The sequence below is a fragment of the Plodia interpunctella genome, chromosome 12 (genome assembly GCF_027563975.2).
Source record: "Plodia interpunctella isolate USDA-ARS_2022_Savannah chromosome 12, ilPloInte3.2, whole genome shotgun sequence".
NCBI classification, from domain to species: Eukaryota; Metazoa; Arthropoda; class Insecta; order Lepidoptera; family Pyralidae; genus Plodia; species Plodia interpunctella.
In genome coordinates this window covers 10,006,199-10,031,354 of record NC_071305.1, presented here as the reverse complement: position 1 = coordinate 10,031,354, position 25,156 = coordinate 10,006,199, and the positions used below count along the sequence as shown (strand labels likewise).

At 34.6% G+C, this 25,156-nt stretch overlaps 2 protein-coding genes across 2 annotated transcripts in view; one reads left to right on the top strand and one right to left on the bottom strand.

Moving 5' to 3' along the window:
• LOC128674487 (uncharacterized) overlaps window positions 1–20,751 on the top strand; it is a 29,638-nt gene extending 8,887 nt beyond the window's left edge. The window contains exons 12-29 of the mRNA XM_064436298.1: window positions 191–690; window positions 1,057–1,240; window positions 1,428–1,623; window positions 1,720–2,486; window positions 2,703–2,895; window positions 3,233–3,343; window positions 4,689–4,749; window positions 5,517–5,568; window positions 8,748–8,873; window positions 11,951–12,073; window positions 13,909–14,066; window positions 14,942–15,092; window positions 15,206–15,463; window positions 16,065–16,276; window positions 17,522–17,807; window positions 18,389–18,514; window positions 19,497–19,638; window positions 20,244–20,751. Of these exons, the coding sequence (XP_064292368.1) occupies window positions 191–690; window positions 1,057–1,240; window positions 1,428–1,623; window positions 1,720–2,486; window positions 2,703–2,895; window positions 3,233–3,343; window positions 4,689–4,749; window positions 5,517–5,568; window positions 8,748–8,873; window positions 11,951–12,073; window positions 13,909–14,066; window positions 14,942–15,092; window positions 15,206–15,463; window positions 16,065–16,276; window positions 17,522–17,807; window positions 18,389–18,514; window positions 19,497–19,638; window positions 20,244–20,365 (3,768 nt within the window). The 3' untranslated portion in view covers window positions 20,366–20,751. The remainder of the gene's footprint in view (window positions 1–190; window positions 691–1,056; window positions 1,241–1,427; window positions 1,624–1,719; window positions 2,487–2,702; window positions 2,896–3,232; window positions 3,344–4,688; window positions 4,750–5,516; window positions 5,569–8,747; window positions 8,874–11,950; window positions 12,074–13,908; window positions 14,067–14,941; window positions 15,093–15,205; window positions 15,464–16,064; window positions 16,277–17,521; window positions 17,808–18,388; window positions 18,515–19,496; window positions 19,639–20,243) is intronic.
• Window positions 20,752–21,526: 775 nt separating this feature from the next.
• Ugt50B3 (UDP-glycosyltransferase family 50 member B3) overlaps window positions 21,527–25,156 on the bottom strand; it is a 43,146-nt gene continuing 39,516 nt past the window's right edge. Inside the window, exons 7-8 of the mRNA XM_053752951.2 lie at window positions 23,739–23,967; window positions 21,527–23,145 (exon numbers count right to left, since the gene is read on the bottom strand). Of these exons, the coding sequence (XP_053608926.1) occupies window positions 22,565–23,145; window positions 23,739–23,967 (810 nt within the window). The 3' untranslated portion in view covers window positions 21,527–22,564. The remainder of the gene's footprint in view (window positions 23,146–23,738; window positions 23,968–25,156) is intronic.

Sequence of the window (25,156 nt, the reverse complement as noted above, 5' to 3'; positions counted from 1 at the left end):
TTAAATAAAGATTAAAAGTATCTTGTTGAGGTTACAAAGTTTTCAAATTGAGCATGGCTTAAGAGCTAGGTCAAAATGTATATAGATTGTCATAATAATGTGAAATGTTTTGATGATTTAAATTCTAGAAATACAGTTTGTACGTTATGATTGTCAGATGATACTAACATTGTTTATTTTTAATTTTTAGAAAATGCCTGGTGTATTGGCCTTTTTTACAGCAAAAGATATACCTGGCATTAATTCATTTGTGATGCTAAGTCCTCCGATAGTAGTTGAGCATGAAGAGATTTTTTGTTCAGGAGAAGTAAAATATTACGGTCAACCAGTTGGTGTTGTAGTTGCTGATAGAGATAAAACTGCCAACAAAGCTGCATTACTTGTTAAGATAGAATATTCTTCTATAAACAAAAAGAAACCTTTAGTTCGTATTAAAGATGTTCTAAAATCACCTGAAAGAAACAAAAGAGTTCAGATTGATCAAAAAGTAGAACCCAGTGATAAAGGCAATGATGTGAATTGCATTTTGTATGGAGAATATAAAGTAGGATCTCAATATCACTACACAATGGAAACTCAAACATGTGTAGTGCAGCAGACTGAGGATGGGTTGGAAGTATTCGCTTCTACTCAATGGTTGGACTTAACGAATGTGGCGGTCGCTCAGTGTTTGAATGTTGGTGTTAACAGGTACATATGTTTGAAATAAATTTGACCCAGACCTAAAATGGAAGGGATTGCTTTACTAATTAGTCCGCCTTTGTGCCTATTATTTTTATTGTTTTTGTATTTTTCTTTGATGCCATAAAGAGTATTGTATATTTCTTGTAAATGATCTCAATTGCTGTTTATTGTGTGCACTAAATGAAATTGATTATTAAAAAGAAGTAAATTCCAAAGAAATAATATTCTTCGAAGTTGAAATTAAAGGAATTGATTTGATCTATACGTGCTACGTCTTCTTACAACTTTAATAATAGTATAACATACTTATTTCTGTAATCGTTGATTCCATATCATAGTTTGGTCAATTACTGTTGATGTAACTGTTTGCAGCGTCAATGTAGTCGTACGAAGAGTCGGTGGAGGTTATGGCGGTAAAATATCAAGAGGTAATCAAGTAGCATGCGCAGCAGCTTTGGTGACCCATCTTTTGGGGAAGACCTGTAGGTTCGTGCTACCTCTGGAGTCCAATGTTAAAGTAATAGGCAAGAGAATACCAACTAACTGTCAGTTTGAAGTAAGTTAAACAAGTCGTATGATTCTATCTTTTGATTGTACCGAATTGTTATTTATGTATTTATTATTAACATTACATTGATAAACACAGAAGTAATGGTGTTGAGTGCAAACAAAGTTAGTTATATTTCCAAATAAGAATACTTACTTATTTTTATTTGGAAATATAAAAAGAATATCTTGATTAGGTTGGAGTTAACAAAGAAGGGGAAATTCAATACCTAAAGAACTCATTCTACCAAGACAACGGCTGCTCCAAGAATGAAACTATCACTAGGATCACGGTCCATCATTTTTATAACTGTTACGACTCCAGTCGATGGTACATTGAAGCTAACAGTGTAGCCACAGACACGCCATCTAACACTTGGTGCAGAGCTCCCGGTAAGATGTCACCCTTAATATTATCCTTCTATAGTAAATCCTATTATTGCTTATAAATCTTAGAAAAAAAAATATTTTTTATAATTTTTTGCACAGCTTCAACAGAAGGTATAGCAATGATCGAATATATAATGGATAGAATTGCTTACAACTTGAGAAAAGATCCTCTGGAAGTAAGACTATTGAATATGTCTAAGAAAGATAATCCAATACCAGATTTAATTGATCAATTAAAGAAAGATGCAAATTATGACCAAAGACTGAAAGAAGTTAACGCTTTTAATATTGACAATAGATGGAGAAAAAGATCTATAAAATTAGTACCCATGACTTATGAGCTATTTTATATTGGTCCTTATACCACTTTAGTATCGATATTTCACGCAGATGGATCGGTTATTGTTACTCACGGTGGTATAGAAATGGGTCAAGGGATTAATACAAAAGTAGCTCAAGTTACAGCGTATAAACTGGGAATTCCTTTAGAGAAAGTGAGTGTGAAGCCAAGTTCTAGTTTTACGTGTCCAAACTCCATGGCAACAGGAGCTAGCGTTGGAAGCGAATGTATTTGTTATGCTACTATGAAAGCCTGTGAGGAAATATTACAGAGGTTGGAGCCAATCAGATCTAAATTGAAAAATCCTTCGTGGGAACAACTAATAACTGAGGCATACAATTCTGGAGTGAATCTACAAACATCTCATATTTATTCTACGCATGATGATGTAAAACCCTATGATATTTATGGAGTAATCATAATGGAAGTCGAGCTTGACATTTTGACTGGCAACCATGATGTTAGGAGAGTTGATCTGCTAGAAGATACTGGGCGAAGTCTAAGTCCACAAATAGACGTTGCACAGGTAAGTCTAGGTACTTGCGTTTCGTTAACTTTATGCAGATTCATGTATCATAAGTTACTGGTACGTTTGTGGACATAAATTCGAAAGTTATAGGTATATTATTTTGGTAAATCATAGTATATTTTCATTTTAGGCGGGTAATGTGTGCCTATAACAGACCATATTTTTGTAGTAAAATCTGTTAATTGTAAAAGACTGTTGGTTTTATTTTTTCAGATAGAAGGTGCATTCATCATGGGGCTAGGTTATTGGACATCGGAGAACCTTACAACAGATCTGAACACGGGCAGGATTTTGACGGATCGCACTTGGACATACAAGCCTCCTGGCATTAAGGACATCCCTGCTGACTTCAGGGTCTACTTCAGAAGGAACTACGGGAACCCATATGGTGTATTGCAGTCGAAAGGTATTAAAATTTCATGATGTATCATTTTCATTAACGAAAAGTATGACCTAGATTAGGACCACTCAATGTCTTACAAGGAGAATAAGTCATAAAACGCTTTGTCAGTTGATCGGCAATGACAGCATTTCCAAAGAGAATTGTCGTCAGGCATACGGGGGATTTTGAATTTACAATGGAATTTAAAAAAAATATAGGTTATTTCTTTGCGCAACCACATGCAATGAGAGAAAGAGGTAGCCGTAAAGTCCCATCTGTTGAATTTGTTCAAGTCACATAAAGGCATCTGCGACTACAGCATTATCAGGCTAAACAGCAAAAATACATTTTCCATTTTCAGCCACAGGAGAGCCTTCGTTTTGCTTGGCGGTGGTGATAACCCACGCGTTGAGAGAGGCGGTCCGGCTGGCTCGTCTGGACGCGGGTTACCAAGACCAATGGGTTGAGATCCGTAAGTGTTATATCATAATCCATAGCATTTGTTCGGAGATGACAACAAAAGCAGAAGTGGGACTTCTCTAGCTACATTTCTGCGAGTGGCAGGATATTTTTATAATATCAGTGGTAATATATATATATATATATATATATATATATATATATATATATATAGAAAGTACAGCAGTAACTTATTTGCTTCAATGAGTTTCATTAACGTCAGCTCAGACATTTGTGAACACAATTTACCACCACAACATACCTATGATAAAATGTTCTTTTCAATACTATTGATAAATTTTATCGATGGCGATAGGACTCTTGCGATATTCGCGCTTGCGAATATTCGTCATGCCCAAGATGCTCAAGTTATGAGTGAAATAAGATTGCTTACAGTAATATTTTAAGTATGCATTTAAGTAAGTAAATATATTTTTGATAAAAAAATCAAAAAGATATCCTGTCTGCAACGTCCTGGAAATTTCGCTGACCTTAACTATATACTTATTTTATGAACTCAAGAAAATGTGTCCAAAGAATTTTAAGCCTCGCTAACAAGTAGAAACTGTCAATGTATTGTCGCATGTAACTACAAATGGGCTCGTACCGTACGTTTCTTGACCTATTTCTAAAAGAGAATGTTGGGCTATTTTTTGTCCATGGCTATAAGTATATACTTCTTAGGATGTCATGTGAACTGATTGAATTAGTTTTGTGGTAAATAATACCTTTATAATGTTTATACCAAAGCTTTGATCTCAACAGTCAATAAAATACATTATTTCAACAAATACGTTCAAATTGTCTCTTTGTATTAAATGAAAAGCTGACTCAATTCAGCTTGTGGTGCTTTTGAACGTACCTAATTTATTTATTGACAGGCGCTGTCAAAATTCAGAAATCTTGATTTTCTACGAAATAATTATCTAAGTTTCAATTCAAGTATCAATTAAGTTAGATTTGCTGGATAATAATCGTTTGCTTCGGACTTCTATTGTAGAATAAACGTTGTCATTGTAATACTTGCCGCCCAAGAGTTTTTGGAGATTTCTGACATTTAAGATTTAATTGTGTATTAAGCTTCATTAGAACCTTATTGATTTTTATATACCAAACCTTCTTTCCGAAATTTTTAAATGACAAACACTCAACGGCCCACGTTATGCTCTAAGCTTGTATCGCCATCCGATAGACAAACACAGATACGAACACAACATATCCAGAACCGCAGGCAATTATTAGTGATCACGGGTCGAACTCAGGGCATCCAGAGAGCGGACGCGCGTGGTAACCACTACACCACGTTTCGTGTCTTATTTTTCTCTTAATCACAAGCTAACAACTCATTTATTTTTCAGACAATCCGTGCACGGTGGAAAACATCTTCATGGCTATTGGACATAAAATAGAACATTTTACGTTAAAATAGTTTTAAAATAAAAAGAATAGACTTGCATGTTTGTAACAATTACTACTAGATTTATTTGAGAATTGCACAAAATTACAATTATTATGAACAAATTGTGGACTCAATATGGCTTGATTAAACTTCAACTTAAGTATATCGAGATACTTGCCCTTATTTCTTATTCAGTGTGCTATTGCTAACACTGGCATCAGATTTAACTCAGTCGTCTGAACGCATCTGAGATGACTTTAACGAACAACACCATCTGCAGTGGGAGCATACATGTATTAAGTTTACTATTATTTAAGCTTTATTAAGAATTCTAAGTGTGCAAATTTACAAGTGGTGGTCTATAAAAACTAAAATTCACGTGAAGGCATTACAATAGGTATAATCTAATGAGCGGTAAGTGTCAAAAACAAAACGAAATTTCAAGTACTTTGTCAACATTTAGAGTAGTTTGTATTATCTGGAAATCATTAAATCGATTTGATATACGCAGTTAGAAAAATTGTTTATTCATATTAACTATATAATTAGTTATACGTTTATTATGTTAACATTTTGAGTAACTCTTAATATACATATGTGAATGCGTTATGTATTTAAGTATAATGTGACAACTGAATGTTAATAATTCTGAATGGTATGTTCATATGAAAGACATGATCCTAAATAAACGCTGGTCGTGCAGATATCCTGATACATTGTTTATATTCAGAGCCTATGACAACAATCTTATCTTTTCACAATATCCTTGTAATGTTTTCTTTTACAGCCTTCGTGTTAATTCAGATATTTTCCAGAAAGTAGTTAGTATCAGTAGTCACGTCAGTATATTATCTTCTTCATAGTCGTATTCCTCATGGCTGAGGGTCGTGGTCATTCCGTTAAAAAAAAACACACACACACAACAACTTTCTTGACAGTGTTAATGCGAGTGGTTTGCCATTGCCTTCTCCATTTCTCACACAAGTTGATAATGAACCAGTGTGCAGGTTTCCTCACGATGTTTTCCTTCACCAAGTGGTGGAAGCAAGTGGTGGTCGATGAAAACATGAGTCAGACTGGTATACAAACTCATGTGACACGAGTAGGATTCGAACCTGGGACCCTTTTATCCACACGCGGGCTACCTAACCATTACACCGCCACCAATATAAATATATAAAACAGTATGACTGTAAACAATTTTCTGGATACTACGAGACAGTGGTGGGGATTGTTAATTTAATACCTACGCATTTATTACATTTTCAACAAGTATTTAATGTTTACGAGGGTATGTATTAGTAGGTATTTGTTGAATGTATATATATATATATACATATTTTACAAAACAGGTTTTTACAGAAGAGAGAACAATGTATTATTATTATTATATTACCCTTGATTTTATTACAGAGGCCATTCATATTATATTGCAGCTGCAATAGAATCCACCTTTTTACGAAACTGTGTTGCTTTACAATTCGGCTAACTATATGTTCAGTCAGATATATGTACTCGTATAGTAATCCAATTTATATTACCTTAGAAAATAAACTAAATTATAACAAAATTGTCAAATTTACAAACTAAGTATGACGCTCCATAAAGTGTTATAGGTTATTTATTATACAAGATTGTCCATATATTTATTTATTTGATGTTTGTAATATTATGTACTAACCCTAATTTAATCACAAGTATTGTTTACTTAATAGTAAACAAATAAAAATAATAAACAATTGTACCAGTGTTTTAAAAGATGTTTATATATCCGAGCAAAATACGTCAAAACCGAAATCGATTAATGAATACTGTAGCTGGGAGTAATATTTTCTCGAAGCTAATAGTAATATTTTCCTCAGTATCTTACGCAAGATTGCATTTGACATTTTGAAGCCGACCTATCGCGCCGCATCGCGCTAACTTACAGTGTTTGTCGCTCACATGGGACGGTGTGTTACGTACGCCTTCTATATTCCTAGTTCCTCCTTTTTAAACACAAAAACCTTCATAGCTTATTCAAAACAGAGCACCCTTTAATTTTCCATAATGAAGTGGCATCAAATGTTGGGCGTCAATCATAACTACGCTGTACTTTGTTTGTTGTGTAATGGGTTGTAATTTGAATCGTTTTTATGGAATTGATATGGGCGAGTGGTTATGGGACCAGACCATAATGGCCCAAGGTTTTGTAAAAATGGTTTTACAAAATCTTGGGTCATTATGGTCTTTGGTAACGAAACCCTAAAAAATACCCGTATATTGTTTTGTATCTATAGTTCCATTGCCAAACCTTTATTCGAATAATATCAGATTCTTAAAATATCAACTTATAAATATAGTAGATTCTCAATATAGTTAAAGTACAATCAAGAAAAAAATACAACAAATTAATTTTTTAATCAAATTTATTTTTAAATATGAGACAAGCATATTAAAACTGAAAAGAATATAATCCCAGTCTCATGAACTGAATGAATGAATGATGAAACATGAATTGAAATTTTCACTGATGATGCGCATTTCTGTTGCCGCTGTAACAACCAATACGAAATATCAAAGTCTCCGCCTCTGTCTGTCTGTTTATAAGCTTTTTTGTTTTCTTTTAAAACACGCAACGGATTCTTCTGCAGTTCTTAAGAGAATTTATTCCCAAAGGATTAAAAACCTTCTGCGAAGCCGTGCGGTGTCGCTAATATCATGGATTTAATACATATTAATTCCATGAGTAATATATAATTAAAGTTCCTGATAAATCAAAATCAAATTGTTCATGCAGAAATTAGACCTTCAGGCACGTTTTCACGTCATATTCCAAATTAAACAATAAGAAGCTACAAACTACTAATATATTTAGCAGCAACAATTTAAAAGTTAATTAAGGGTATTCCAGCTTGTATTATGTAAGCGGGGCCACGTACTCGTAATGACATCATTTATGCACCAGCGTGTCACCACCACCTCCTGACATCGCGCATATTATGTTGTCAGAATGTCTGTGAAGCTGTCAAATGTTCCAACATTTGACAGCTTCTCAGACTCATCCTTCAACTGAATTTTTGATTGAAACGTTTATAACCTAGAGGTTGTCTTAGTTTAAGTAATTTTTTGACGTTAATAAGTGATGTATATCATCCTATATTGAATAAAGAATTTTGAATAAAACATTTTGAATAAAGAATTTTGAATAAAGAATTTTGAATAAATAATTTTGAATAAAGAATTTTGAATACAGAATTTTGAATAAAGAATTTTGAATAAAGAATTTTAAATAAAGAATTTTGAATAAAGAATTTTGAATTTGAATATCTGCTGCAAACTTGAGTTGCAAGATTCGTGAAGGACATAGCGAGAAACATACGAGTACATGGCAAGTTAAATAAACGCTTGTGAAAATATATTCAGAATGCATGCATATCTCATTACTTTTGTGGAAAAAAACTGATTATTGGTTTTTAAAATCAAAGTCAACTATCAGCTGTTTGTTCCCTGAAGCGAATGCCACAATAACTTCATTACATATTCTTTAATATGACAACCCTCACTCATTAGTAGGCGGTGCTGCACAGACGCTAGGGAAAGTGGGAATCGATCTTTATTTTTTAATATTTTTGTCGTAACAGCATTAAATGTACTCGAGTTCACAGGCGTATATTTTGGTTTCATAAGAGGCACGACCACGGCGTTCCTTGTTTCACTTTCACTTTACTTTTTAGTGTATTATGCAGTAGTCGGGTTTTAGTTTAACCTTATCTTTATTTAAATTATTTTGGCGTTATACTTGGGGTTTGACATTACTTAAAAATGTTACCAAAACCGAGAACAACAGCTAACAATATATATATTTTGGAAATGTGCTGATTAAGCAAGATTAGGACGATTCTAACCATACCTTTAATTATGATAGGTACTTTGCAGTTATGAGGAAACAAATGAGCATACATACCGGTCAAAATCATTATACTAATTTTCGCAGTAGTCGGGTAAAAAAATAAAATCAGATTCGTAAGAAAATTAGAAATGGCTTGACAATTTTAGCCTGCGTGTGTGCCGCCCGCCCTCGGCTTCAAGCGATGCAACTCCCCGCCCAAGTCCACCGCTGGCCGCCCACGGGAGCGGTCACTGCAAGTCTAGTCGTCTTTACGTAAGTATTTTTGTTGATGTTACACACGGTAAGGATAAGCAGGTATATAACTAAAAATAACGATAAAAAAGATTTGTCTGTCTGTCGGACCGTCCGTTTTACAAATTGGCTAATTGACTGGGTATAAAATAAAATGCATTTAGGTATTTAAATAACAAAATACTTAAAAGTCACTTTAATTGATAAATTTTATTAATTACGAGATTTATTATTTTTTCGATATCATTAAAGTATATTGATGAATGCTTTTTGACTCCAAAACCAGTGACGTCACAATACATTACAGTCATAAAAGCTGCATAGAAAAATTTGTTTTTTACATTAGAAAAAAGTATCTGATTTCACTAGTTGGAGAGTAGCCAATTTCATTGTGAAAGAATGGGTCCCATACTTAGTGTCGAATGAAGCCGAAGCGACGCACCTCACACGACAACCTGAAAGTGAAACTTTATGTGTTTCATTTCGCTTTTCGAGTATTAAACTATTAATATCTAACTATAATAATATGATACAATTAAATTACAATTATTTTCACGCTACAACGTGCGTCGCTGCTCTATCTTTCGACATGGTGGGTGACGCTTCAATAAGTTTTCGTCCCAGTGTACCAGGCTAAAATGTTTCAAAGTATGGGACCCGAAAGAATAACCAAACTTAATATTACTATTAATTTATGATTATACTAATAATGCACTTTTTCTATTATTTGTGTCAGTTTTGGACGCGCTACGTTTAATTAATACTTTCCCAAGAAACAAACATAGGAATCTTGCTGTAATAACAGTTCAAAAGTATCCTATTGTAATAAATAAATTTATACGTAGTATTAACAATAATACTCTAATGCATAATGACCAACATCTTTCGATATTACTAATTTGAAGTGAAAATACCAACTTTTACAATTGCTTTAGATAATTTATTTTATCCCAAACATATTTTCTTAAAATTTCAAGAACAATTCAGAACACACGCCCATGACTTAGGTCTAAGCCTTCAGCCGGTTTTACTAACTTTTAGTATATCCGTTATCCCTCGTCTGCTACACAAAAGAAACTTTCACTTGCCATTAATATTTTCTGCGAGGCTGTGACGCCTTGAAACCCGGTACTGCTTGAACATGAAAGAAAGGAAATCTACGTGGCGTAAATGAGGTTTGTTCACAAGTAGGTATTGTGAGTTAGACAGTTAAACAATAAAACGCAGACAAAAAAACAATACCCAAAAAATAATATTGATATACATATAAACAAAATGATAAAACAAACATAGAACTCAAATGCCAACACAATAAATTTACATATTGCCTCCACCTTTGAAGTTTTCGGTTTCAACTTGTTCTACAATAGCAATGACAAATCATCCTCTATGACACCTTTTAATTAACCCATCAAACAGAAAGGTCATGTCATGACCGTTAAAGGAAACTGAATTAGTTATTCATGAAAGACAATGTATCACATAAGTGACATTCTGCACATAAATTCTGAAAAATAAATTTTCCACTTTTACGCCACGCTTATCTTCGAAACTACCAGTGCGAAAATACATATTATGAAGGCTAGATTCACGAAAAATAACTAACAACAAGGCTATAAAAAAATTAATATGGAAATTCCAGGAAATGGAACATGAAAATATGGAAATACATACAGGAATTTCCCAAACTCTGGCCCAAGAACAAAACCTAAACGGCACATTCAACTGTATAGCTGTGCTAAGGAAGAAACTGGGAAGGGTATCAGTTGGCAGGGAGCTGCTTCGTAATGGAACTTAGATTAAATAAAATAAATATGTGCTGGGCAGCTATATAAGTAGCTATATAACTAGCAAGCTAGCAAGTAATATAGAGAAGAATTCCACTTTATGGATAATTTATGGAGAGATGCAATGCCTTTTGTTTTTCTTATTTGTCTGAGAACACGAGTATGGAAGCGGAAAAAAAAAACATAGAATTTATGAAAATTCTTCGCGACGGACGAAGGCCGCCGGTCTGAATTCAGCAAAAAGGGGAAATTAAATGGCGTTTGACAAGCGGCTCCTTTGCCGCTCTTTGACATTGTCCTGCTTGGAATGAAAAATGTTCCGGAATTTTTTTATGAAACTAAACAATTTTCCTGCGAAACCCTTACAGGAAGGACGCGGACTTGTTGTGACAATTGTTTTCACTTAAACGCAAGTCTGAAACTATTGTGAACGAAGTTTTTTATTATTTTATGGTATCGACTATTTATTCTTTACTAATAAAAATATATACTTATTGTAAGTTTTCAACGCTTTTGATACATACAGATATTTTGACAGTTATATCAGTTTAAAGATAGTTTGTATCAAGATTACACTATATCCAATAGCATAATCTTGGTACCAAGACCCTATACAAAATAAAGGACCTATAATCATATTTAAAAAAAAAAATATTTTTTCGGAGATAGGTTAGCAGGATATCTGAATTGTACCACGGGCAAAAGATTCAAAAACATACTTTTTCAGAGGAGTGCTCTCTGGTCAGAGAAACTTTTCCGACTTAATTTTAGATCCTTCATAGTTTTACAAGATAAAGGTCAGACAGTCTAGGGTCATATCTATCGTGACAATTTATCAAATTAAAGTCCTATGTTATTTTGCATAAAAAACAGTGAAAGTATTTTTCATATACGTAAAAATACAGTGCACATTCGATACTTTTGTCCGAAGACGTAAATACCTAAGGTATAACTTATCCATAATCAAACCAATCAGAAATCTTGACCTTATCACTTGCCCATTAGCCGTGAGAATCGCCACTGGTTGACTGTGACCATCGATTGCGATTTATATCGATTAGAAAACTAGCATTAATTAATGCCTGCCCAGGGACTAGTGCATGGTCTAAGAAAGAAATTACGAATACGAGGTCTAAAATTAGAGTAATTTAATCGAATTAAAATCGTAGCGTATCGATCGCATTTTGCAATGTCACAACTTACAGTTATAGGTGATCAGATCACTAGTATTAGTAGTACTCAGTAGTTTGTATGCAAGTGTGCAAGCTACTGCATGTGTGTTTCCACCCCAAAATAAATATTTGTCGACAGAACACCAAAATGCAACTGCCGAAACATCTGAAGGTAGCGGCGGGGTCGGGCGGCGCGGCCATATTCGGCATCCTGTTTGGATGGGTTATATTCCCGGTTGTGCTGAAGAGTCAACTAAAAAAGGTAAGCGCTTAACCCCTTAAACGGCCCGTCAAAAAATCAGAGCAGATATTTCAAACAGGAACATGTGAAGTTGAACGTGAGTTTCGAACGAGATCTAAGAAATGTTGAACTATCGAAAATATGAGTTACTTTCAAATTTTATATAACACGCTTCTATTTAGTTTCACCTGACCCGCAAATCATGTCTTGCAAGTTAAATTTCACCTACTTCCGCTTGTTCTGCAGAGTTGAAAATTTTCACGTCAGTTCTATGAAAATACACTATTAGGATAAGCTCAACGGTTTACAACACGTACATGATTTTTGTCACGCGTTGAATGCAACTAGATATTTCTGACAACAATAAAAGTAACATTTTACAGGGGCAAAAATTACATTTTCACGTCTCTTTAAATGGATTTGTTATATTATACATGTATAACGGGTTCACGTCTCTTGCTCGAAAAGTACCTACTTCATTTTAATTAGTGTAATGGTTTACGCCCATCTGTGATCCGAAAGGTCCCAGGTTCGAATCCTACTTACTAATCAACATGAGTTTGAATTTTAAAATAAAAGCTTGTATAAATCGGTTTTTGGCATTATATTTATACATTCTTTAACTTTTTTAATGCGTGAACAATTTGAACATTTTAGAAAATACACAAAATGGCAGCGGGAAACTCTTTTGTTTTCTAAGTTTTATTTGTTGCAATTAGAAATTTATTTTTTTATAGTTTGTTTTTATTTTAGTTTGTATATGTATGTATACGTTTAATACTGCAAATAAGTGAAAAAAAAAATTACATTGGCAACAAGATTCGAAAGTGGACTGCGGCCAAAAACTAGCAAATTTTGTATCATCGAATTACAGTACGTTTGGAATATTAGAATCAATCGGTGTAATTACTTAGGGGTGTTCCTTTCCTTAGTAATGAATATGACATTGAAAGTTTTAATGTAAACCTTTTCCGATAGTCCAACTTAGCCGTCGCTAAGTAAGCAATCACGTCAAACTAAGTGTGTATTAAATGTAATGTATCATTATCGTTGAATACAGTTCTCTGTGAGAAATTTCAAGTGTTTCTGACGGGTATAAAAAGGATTGAATTACTAAGCGAACACCTACTTTAGGTGTTTTCTCTGAAAAGTTAATAACGTCAATGACTAATACGCCTGGAAATAAAGCCGTTTCGATACAAATAAACTGGCTCATGTATGTATATCTCTTAACCAAATTAGCTTAAATTTTATCAGGTGTCCATGCTATCACAGCGTTGCTTGAACCTAGGACATCTGGCAGTTGGATATTGCTGGCAAAACTCGATAATGATGGCTCAGAACAGAGGTTGACAGTGGATGACGGAGACCTCATTATCATGTCGATGCTGACTTGTACACTACTAGCAATTAAATAATTATTTAAATGTTACTTTAAAAAAAATGCTGAATATGCTAAGGCTGCTCCACCTACAAGAACAACTTTCTTTAATGCTTGATGATATAATACAAATAAATATTTAACGAATAAATATTTGACGACCTCGGTGGCGCAGTGGTAAAGTTCTTGCCACTGAACCGAGAGGTCCCGGGTTCGATCCCCGGTCGGGTCATGATGGAAAATGATCTTTTTCTGATTGGCCCGGGTCTTGGATGTTTATCTATATATGTATATGTTATAAAATATAGTATCGTTGAGTTAGTATCCCATAACACAAGTCTCGAACTTACTTTGGTGCTAGCTCAATCTGTGTGATTTGTCCTAATATATTTATTTATTTATTTAATAAGTTTGACCTTAACTACGCGCTGCGACTTAGATAAAATGGCACACTCTTACAAACGTATAATTTTAGGAGATGGCCCTGTCGAAGAAGACTGATGTTCGTCAGATGTGGGAGAAGATCCCGTTTGCCCTGCACTTCAAGGTGTACCTGTTCAATTATACCAACGCTGAGGAGGTCCACAATGGCGCCGTGCCCATCGTCAAGGAAGTCGGGCCCTATTACTTCGAGTATGTCAACAGTATAGTTACAACAACTTCATCTGATGAGAAAATAGACAGATCTTAAGGTTTTCAATACATAAATTTGTAGAGCTTCTTGTGAAATTAATCTTTAAGGAAAACTTTTTATTATTATTTATTTTTCAATAGTTTATTTTCCACCTTTACCGGGTTAATTAATTATTAAAAATCCATTTATTGCAATAAAAATGCACGTATTATACAAAATCATCCAATGAATACAGGTGAATACACAAGAACAATAAACCTTTATTTGAAAAAATATACATTTATGTAACAATTAAATAAAATTAAAAATAAAATAAAATTAATCAAAAGTAAATTATAAATACTTATTAAATTAATTTATATTAATTCCTTGAAAATGTTGTATATTTAGTAGACATTATATTTAGCTACTTCATCTGAATGCTAATTATTCAGATAGTATAATTTTAACACTTTTACTAAGAGTAAATAATATTTTACACTTTTGGAAGTGCACGTACTCAGCGCGGAAATATTCAGAGCCGAACCGAATAAAACAAATATAGCTACTATCTCTTTATCAATACAAATTCATCATCATCCGCCACACTATCGTGACCCACTGCTGGCCTCGTTCCATCTACGCCAACGACTTCTGGTGTTGCGAATCTTTCAATTTAAGTACACAACTAGTTGCGCTCCGGGGCTTCGCTCCCGTGGGAATTTCGGGATAAAAAGTACCCTATGTGTTATTCCAGGTTATTTTCTACACGTGTACCAAATTTCATAATAATCGGTCCAGTAGATAATGCGTGAAGGGGTAACAAACAAACTTACTTTCGCATTTATAATATTAGTTGGGATTGGGATAATATAATGACTTACACAAATTCCAGAGAATGGAAAGAGAAAGTGGAGATTGAAGACCACGAGGAGGACGACACGATCACGTATAAAAAGCTGGACGTATTCTACTTCAGACCGGACCTGTCTGGACCAGGCCTTACGGGGGAGGAGATCATTGTCATGCCGCACATCTTCATGCTCGTAAGTTTGTGTCAAAATATTGTTAAAGATATTCTTCCCAGAGTTGTAAAGGTCTATGCTTGTGCAGATGAAGGATTTCTTAATAACTCCCTAATAATGTTACTAACTTACAGGCCGTAGCAACAATAGTGACCCGCGACAAACCAGCCATGTTGAACATGATCGGGAAGGCCTTCAACGGCGTCTTCGACGAGCCCAAGGATATGTTCCTCCGGGTCAAAGCCCTGGACATCATGTTCAGAGGGATCATCATCAACTGCGCCAGGACTGAGTTTGCTCCAAAGGCTTTCTGTACCGCTCTGAAGAAGGAACAGGTCAACGGGCTCACGTTCGAGCCGAATAATCAGTATCGTTTCTCATTGTTTGCTGCGGTGTGTATCCTACTTTTCCCCTGTTCGGTTACTTGCAAGGTTAATTTAAAAAAGCCTCAGCCACAGAAACCTCAATATCGTTTTTGAAGACCTATCCATAGATACCCACGTATGGGTTAGTAAAAAAAAAATTTTTGAGTTTCAGTTCTAAGTATGTGGACCCCCAAAATTTATTGTTTTTTTTTTCTATTTGTGTGTAAAATCTTAATACGGTTCACAGAATACATCTACTTACCAAGTGTCAACTGTGTAGTTCTTATAGTTTCGGAAAAAAGTGACTGTGAAATACGGACGAACGAACAGACAGACCTGATGAATGTATAAGGGTTCCGTTTTTGCCATTTGGCCACAATCCTGAAAAATGCAACTTAACCAAAAGAGGAACCTTAACTTTAATGGAAATTTTAAGATTTTTAATACGTTTTACAAATAAAGCGTATACAAAATCATATAGTTTTTATTTTCCATCCACCAATAGATCGTCTGGCCGACGTGCCTTTTGCCAACCTTACAAAGCGAAACTCCCCATCTAAATCCAGCGGTAGACTTCTTGTAATATTGCAAAAAGACAATTTCAAAAAGACCATATATGTTTTTCCAGCGGAACGCAACAGTAGACCCGCACGTGGTGACAGTGAAGCGCGGCATCAAGAACGTGATGGACGTTGGCCAGGTTGTGGCGATTGACGGCAAGCCCCAGCTAGACATCTGGAAAGACACCTGCAACGAATACCAGGGCACAGACGGAACGGTGTTCCCGCCCTTCCTGACAGAGAATGATAGATTGCAGTCGTATTCTAGAGACTTGTGCAGGTAAGAAACCTTCCTACCACTGCTAACTTAATGCAGGTGGGTCAAATGGTAGTAGATGGCAAGCATCAACTGGATATCTGGAAAACTCCTGCAATGAATTACTTATAGGACGATGCCGGTCAGTAACTAACCTCTTAACTAACTAACGTATGTAACGTAACTCTACTTAGTAGGTTTCAAGTTAATCGCCTGATATAAATTTGTTAAGGATTCAATAAAATATAACCTTGTATCTCCATGCAATGAAGTAGGTATTAATAAATTATCTATTTGAGATTCCAGTAAATCATTTCAAATTTTCAAAGGTTTTATATATTGCCACTGTTTCGTGGGAATGTCTCTGTATTCAATTAAAACCAAATAGCTATTTAAACATTTCGTAAGCGGTAATTCAAAAGATAAATATATTTCCACGAATTCGCTCATTCAGAAAATATTCATTTTGGTTCTATCTAAAGTCGTCCAGATTTATTATATATAATATATATATATTAATTATATTAGCTGGGTAGATCTCGTTTTAAGCCGTATTTGTTAATTGGCGTATATTTATAACTATATATAATTTAAAATGATAAATTTGACTGATCTCCATCACTGGTTACAAGAGGGCTGCCAGCTTTTTCGTTCTAAAAGTAGCCTTTTTATCCAACGCGGGAATACAGCTAGCGGCATAGGCACTTTGGCCTGATGACTCACTAGTATTTTAGTTATAATTTTGAATTTTGTTTAACAAATATTTAAAAAAATTAAATAGGTTTATTTAAAAAAAAATGTAGCCTTATTTCCATGAGGACGAAAGGTCTACGCCTGTTTAATTATTTTAAAACAATATATTATGATAAAAGTGTATTATATTATTAAGAAACAGTTTGCAAGAATGTTCGTGAAATATTAGTTTCTCATATTTTCCGTTTTGCCGAACAAAATTTGGCTGCAACTACAACATGAATTTATGTTTTCGTTTTGTACCGAGATCAATAAAGCTCTAGTGAACTGAATGTCACAAGAAAGTATTTGGCTATATTATATTTTATTACATAAATACAAACGCTCCGGAATGATCAATCTACTTTCCTATTATACCAAAGCTGTATTTTGATTTTAAGCTCATGATAGTTAACCCCGAACAAAAATAATTTTATGATACCCTGTTTTAGTTAACAATGAAAGATCCGACCATATGTTATTAATATAATTCTGTTTTATTTAAATCTAAACCAAACTTCCATTCTTCCTCACCAGATCGTTCAAGCCCTGGTACCAAAAGAAGACCTCCTACCAAGGAATCAAGACGAACCACTACGTCGCCAACATAGGCGACTTCGCTCACGATCCAGAGCTCCAATGTTTCTGCGACACCCCTGACACTTGCCCTGCAAAAGGTCTCATGGATCTGATGAAGTGCATGGGGGCCCCGATGTACGCTTCCATGCCGCACTACTTGGACAGTGATCCCGAGCTGCTGAAGAATGTAAAAGGATTGAATCCTGACCCCAATGAACATTCTATTGAGATTGATTTCGAACCGGTGTGTTTGTGGTTTTAAACGTTATATTATCACTTGACAGAAAGCAGTTAGTTCACCGTGACATTTAACCCATAGATAAAATAAATATATTTAACCCCATATTTAATAGAACCAATATTAAATAGAAGTTGTTCAGATTTGTCATTTGGCTCAAAAAAACGGTTGTGGTTTTGCATTTCTACAAAACCCTACCCTAGTCTAGTCTTTCTTACTTTCTTTCTTATCTTAGTCTCAACAAAATTATTAGATTTTGGTATTATTTTACTTTTACAATGGCGTTCTCCCATGTTTTCCCAAATGTTCGATTTTCAAAACTATAGTTTCACAATCACAATCATACTTATAAGAATAGTCCTCACGATGTTTTTCTTCAATATAAATAATAATAATTATTAAAACGTTTATTTTCTCTACACAAGAATTTCTTCAAGTTTTGTACATACTATGAGTATCATTCTTGAAAAAGATCCCATTTTAGGTCTTGTGTCACAGGTTACGAAAGGAACAGTTAAGTTAAAACAATATAACTCTACACAAAAAATATAACTTTTTTAAAGTACTTTTATTGTAAACATGTTCAGATCTCGGGCACCCCGATGGTGGCGAAGCAGCGAGTGCAGTTCAACATGCAGCTGCTGCAGAACGACAAGTTGGAACTGTGCAAGACTCTGCCGGGGACTATCGCACCGCTGTTCTGGGTTGACGAGGTTTGACTTATTTATACAGATAAAAGCGCTACAAATTCAGACAAAGAAATCAAAAAGCGTGAAAATGTTTAATCAATATATAAATAAATGTGTGGGTCTAAAGGTCGTCGCTGAATGGATTATATCTCTCTCTCTCTCTCTCTCATCCTGGCATTTCCTTTTGTTGGTCCTATAAAGACCTCCCATAATTATTTACTTTAATATCTTCTATGTACTGACATAGTTACTTACGGTTTTATTATACATATAGATGATCGATAAATGAATGTTCGTAAAAGCAGTTTTATAATAATGACATTTATTGTACTTTCTGATATTGCAACTTAATGTTTATTTTATTATCGAAACTTTATCCAATCAATATATTATATGGTAACTTAAAACATTAATTGAATAATCATATTACAAGTGCCAAGTATTATAATCATAAATTTCTGCTGTTAATTCTAAATTGAATTTGAACAAACTTGCCAAGTTTCTGCTTAATTTAAATATCAGTCTGGCGTTTCATATTATTTTGATTGATGTCGAATTAATAACTTTCTTGATAGATTGTTTTAACTGACCTTTCTGCACAATCTCGCAAACATCAACGTTATTTTGATATAAAACAATCTGACTCGTGTAAATTTTCGATCAGTTTTTGATAATGAAAGACATCATGACGAAAACACTGATTGAAATTCACTACGGCATAAAGATATTTTCTTTACTTACTAGAAATAGCTGTATTAACAGGTACATTACAAATCTAATTGGCTCTGTACTCAACTTTGGAATAAATTTCCCTCTGAGGTCATTCGGTTTGTCATTGAGGCCTTCAAGAATTCGCTTACTCAACAATTCGGGAACGTAACAGTGACCCGTGTCGGGTTGCTGGTGTTCATGGCCTGCGGTGTGTGCTCACCATCAGACGGTATAAAAAAGGTTCACTAACAATCAATAGAAGCAGATTTTGATTAATTTAAATATTTGTCCGTAGGGTCTAGCCCTCAACAAGACCTTCGTGAAAATGTTGAAACACCAGCTGTTCCTGCCGAAGCGAGCAGTGGGGGTGCTGCGTTGGCTGCTGCTGGCGTTCGGCAGCCTGGGCGCGCTGGGCAGCCTCATCTTCCACTTCAAAGGTAGAGGTGTCAAGGCGGTGCGTCCGTTGTTACTTACTTCCTTATATAGACAGTAGATGTAGTGTCTTTTCATTGCCTTTTTTGACCATTGGTCTCTTTCCATTGCGATTTTTTAACATTCATTAAATAATTTGTCTCTTTGATTGTGTTTAGTCATAAACGTCACCACGTGTCACGGAATGAGGGGTTAAAATGCTAAAAATACATCAAGTGATTATTGGACCGTTCCTAGTGTACTTTTTGTCTAGTGTACAGTTCCATTACTGAGCAAAGACTATTTTTCCGACCGTTTTCCGGAGCAATATAACCACGGGCAAAGTAATAACCATTTCACCGATACTGGCAAAAAGCTATAATATTTATGGGACGCAGAATCACATGGCGAAAGTTCTCCTGAATTTATATAAATAATAAATTGTCTAAACAACAGTGAAAACTTCATCAAAATCCGTTGCGTGATTTAAAAGATGAAAGCTTAGAAACATACAGATATAAAGGGCGACTTTATTTTATACTAGAAATATAGTGATCAATCTAATATAGATCACAAAGTAGGTACCTTATAAAATGTCGTATGTCTACTATTTAATCTGGATACTTTGCAGAGCCGATAATGCAGTTCGCAGTGTCGTCGGGATCAGCCAAGGTCACGAAGGTGAACCCTGAAGATGGGAAGGAGATCAGCGTCATCGGCGAGCCTCAGGACCCCCCTAAAATCGACATGTAATCAACGACACGGCGGCTTCTGTATCTTTACATTATTTGGAGCCGCCCGTATGGAGTTTCTTATCATGCTTTGACAAAAATTTCAACAGCTATGTTCAGGTTTCTCGTGCGACGTGTTAGGAAATAAAACGTGTCCCTTTACTAGTGTGTATTTTTTGGTTAATTTAATTTTTAAGTAAGGAAATCGGTACCTTTTTGTCATTTTTCACATAGCTATCGAAATATATGCCTGGAGCAATGCGGTGTTTATTCCTTTAAGATAACGAAGTATTTGCTTTTTCTAGTGTCTAATAAAATTCGATATTAGATCTATGAGTACTGGCAAATGTAATGTTATAAAATAATCGAAATGGAAATAATGGAAATTTTAATAATGCTTGTGAATACGAGGTATTCCTCGAAGCGCACTTGTTTTGAGCGCACCAAAATTCTTCTTCGAACCGCACCAATAAAGTGCGCTTCGAGGAATACAAAAAATATTGAAATTTCGTTCTTCGGAGCGTACTACGTTTACAAATAAAATAATCAAGAGCCATGAACTAATACATTACTAGGTACTTAGGTACCTATTCATCATAAATTACCAAATAAAATTATGTTTTATATTATTTTAGGTAGAATATTACAATATTAGTTTCAAATTGTAAAAAAAATATGTTACTGCTTGCAAATCTTTTTGTCAGATCGCGACTATGCTAAATATATTTGAGGCGGAGCTGGATTACGTATAGGGTACGATACTTGATTTCTCAATTAGCAAATTACTTAACTATTAACTAATATTAATTAATTTTCACTAAAACTCGTGGAGTAATATAATTTAGACTACACTTTAATCAAACTTTATATTTAGACTAGAATTCGTCTTCAGAATAGTAATATTATAAATATGAGTAAAGCATGCTGATTTTATGCAAATAAATATTGTTTTATCGTTCCGTTTTTATTGTATTTTTGTATAAATTTGGTATTAAATTTCGTCAGTTTTGTTGTTGTCGTTTTGTTTTAAAAATATTAACATGGTATTGTATTTTATTTACTAATAATATATTAATCTTTTCATAGATAATGTAATTTTAAGTATTTAGAAGTCTTTATTATATGGATAATGCCATATTCTAAATTATAAAAAGGCTTTATTTTAAATAAATAAAAAAAATTGTGTAGTTACTTCAATTCTCGTTTTATTTTACTTTTGATAATTTAAAATTAACGAACATTGTGAAATCACAGATTTATAAAAAAAACTTATTGTATGCACTTCATTAATATAATTATATAAACAACTCAGTAATAAAATGTATAATACAATTTAATTGATATGTATGTCTGTCGTTAGTGAAATCACAGAAATTGAAATAATAAGACCTATAACACTACAAGACATACATGAAACGCCACTGCAACTGCGCTGCACTGGGTTAATTAGTTTTGTCTTTGACACTTGTATGTTATTCTTAATTCTGTGGTGTAAACAAGAAAATACTTTACATTCGAAATCAAAATTAACTTTTTATTAATTTAAGGGTTCCGTACCCAAAGTGTTAAGTACCTACCAGTTCCGTACCCAAAGAGTTCCTCTGGAAACATACATAATATAGGTAGCCATTTCAATAAACATTGGTATTGAGAAAACATTTGTTCAGTCTTAAATATAGGGATCTTTGAGCAATTTTGTGTTTATTTACATCACAATGTTATTTATATCATTATTATCTTCTAAGTAGTACATAATCATCATCGCCAGTATCTTAAAAAGGGAGATTAAAACTTGTTATCTAGTGAATCTTGTTATATAAGTAGTTTAAAGTATTTTTCTTCGCTTAGTGTTGAATATGTAAAATTTTATAGTATCAAAAGGCAGTCTAATGTATGAGAAAACTTCAACTCACATAACATATCAAAACAATCGCATTGTCACTCATCTTTTCATTTCTAAAGAAGGGAACATTTATGCGAGTGTGTAGGTAGTTTATCTGTAAAATTATAAGACGAAACATAACTTAGTCTAATTATTTACAAAACCATCGTTATTATTAACGTGCGTATCTTGGCAACAATTGATGATCAACTCGCGTATAAAAAAGCTTGTATAATAGTTCGCATCAATTATCTCCAAGTGGTCGCGCACCTTTACATTAATCTCTTACTGGTAACGTTGCTGGTAACCACGGAATGCCTTACAGGCTATGCTTATAATCTACAGCTTCTTCTTCGCGATTGTCGCTTGATTTATTAGCAAATTCGATTGCTTCAACAATCGATTCGATTTATCCAGCAACTTGTTCACTTGTCTGTTCTGCACGTACGTTACTAGTTTCTTAAATCCGTATCTTATCGTGTAGGAAATAAGACACAATATTGTAATAACTGTGAGTGTGACTAATAGCGCAACATCTAACATGTAGTATTGGAAAAAGTTTAAATCTTTCGCGGGACTCTGCAAATGATATGCCCCTTTGTGTCGTATCACGTATTCTGTCCAATACACAGCGCGTTCTAGAGGAGTTTCCTTCTGGTCTCTTAACAAAATCTGTCTATACTTCACTTCTTTTCTATATTTGGGTTCATTGATAACTTCTTTGATAGCTCGGTACAGTTTATCGGAGGTTAGGTGTTGCAAGTCAAGTTTTTTAGCATATCCATCTAGTTCAGCCTTGGCAGCGTTGGAGTCGTGGTCGCAAAAGACCGGGATGGTGACGATAGGCACCCCGTGGTAGACCGTCTCGTACATGCTGAGCAGTCCGCCGTGAGTAACGAAGGCTTTGATCTTTGGGTGGCCTGGAATAAGAAAACAATATTAATCCATGTTGCTCTGGAATCGAAGGTAAAGCATAGAATGTGCCAGATGCTTCTCGTTCCTTAGATTGTAAAACCCAATGAACTTTCTTCTTGTCGGGGATAACTTTTTACTTTTGAATCTCAATTCCACCAACAAGCTCGCTATATAGCTAAATGTGGCCTTGGGTTTCAGTGTATTAACCCAGAGTTAGATTGCTATTACTGCAACCTTTTGATTGGAGATTAAGTATACCAATGAATTTAACAAAAGAGCGCACACCAGTGTTTGAAATTATCAACGTAAAAACATAATCTTCTACAAACTTCTACAAATTGTTTTAACGATCCCTATGCTTCTAACGCGGTACTAATATAACTGATAGTGGTAAGATGTTTGGTCTGTGTAGCCTTTTTTATAGAAGGATAATCAAATCATGCAATTCTCAGAATTGTCTACTATCACAAAAATATTATAAGTATAATTTCTCTTTTTCTTTTTGAGTGTGTTATTGCTGATTCAGGTATAAGAAAGTATAAGTGTAATATTAATTTTACATGATGCATACAAAGGCCTTAACTATTAAACAACTAACCAAGCAGATCCTGCTGAGGCAGCCACTTATAAAGCCTGACATTGGAAGGTATGTCGGTCATGTTCTGCTCCGCGTCCTGTTTCCACAGCACCCTATGCGGCAGCCGGCCCAGGGCGCTGACGATCATGCGGTGGGCAGAGAGCGGCATCTTGGTGGTCTTCACGGAGGAACCCATGGACACGTACACGAAGCCAGCGTCGCCCGCACCGGAGATCCATTCTTCTATTTCCTGCAAGCATATATTTTTTAATATTATGTTGATACGCATTTTCAGCCACGTCTATTTGGATCTGGTTCTTTCTGGCATTCATGGGGCCGAAGCCAACATTGAAGTGGCCTTTTTGTACCTTTTTATTCTAATAAGTAAGATGACTGTATCTGCAGAGATCTATCCCTATCGGTTTTATCCATTGGGAAACACTAACACACACTGACAGGCCGCCTCAGCTGCCAAACTATTGCCAGGAGGAATCTACGTGGCTTGTGGATTTCAAGTTTATGAAGTGAGTGTGGACATCTGCCTTAAAATTACTAACAGAAACTTTATTTGGTTGACAATAACTTAATAAATTTGAGTGCGTTTAACGTCAATCTAGCCAGACGGGAAGCAAAATTGGGGTCTGAGGTGTACACATGGATTTAGTAAGTACTTCGTCGAAGTACCTACTTATTCCATGTTCGCTGTCTACTAACAAATTTATAAAGCTTTAAAGGCTATAAAACCAGGTCTATGAATAGAGCAGAAGCTATAGATTGACATTGTTACTAACTTTACATTCATTAAGCTTATACTACGAGCAAAGTAAGCGTTTTTATTTCTTTTACAGTTAAAGCTGTAAAAAACTTTATTAAGATAAAGTTTTTATCACGGGGTATCTACGTGACAACAAAAACAAACACTACAGAAACACTAAGTGGGAGTACGAAAACAGACATTTTTGTACTTTTTACCCAGGAAATACGGTACTTAAGTAGTGAATTTAAGCGGATAAAGCCGTGAGCTAAATCTAGTTTCCTCTAGACAAAGTATGTAAGCTGTCAGCACTGCAATTTTTCAGTTAGATTGCAGTCATTAGCAAATAATACAGCGCGTTCATACGCTCATTAGTACACGTTATAGCGATGTCGACAGACCAATGGCGAAAGTTCCCTCTCCTATAATGTCGATAACATCTGATAACGTCAGATGTCATCTAAAAAGTTGTTATTCGTGATCCAGGAAAAGACGGTAAAGTTACTTATTAGTAGAATAACAAACTTATTTGCACAGGTGTTTATTAAATGTTAACTATTCACAAGAAATTATCACAGTATGTGAAAACAACATCACAAATATTTCTTTATCTGTTTTACGCTGCGTTTATACCAAACGAACGTATGCTCATTATAGTAATGAGATGCTTAAGATGCTGGCCTAA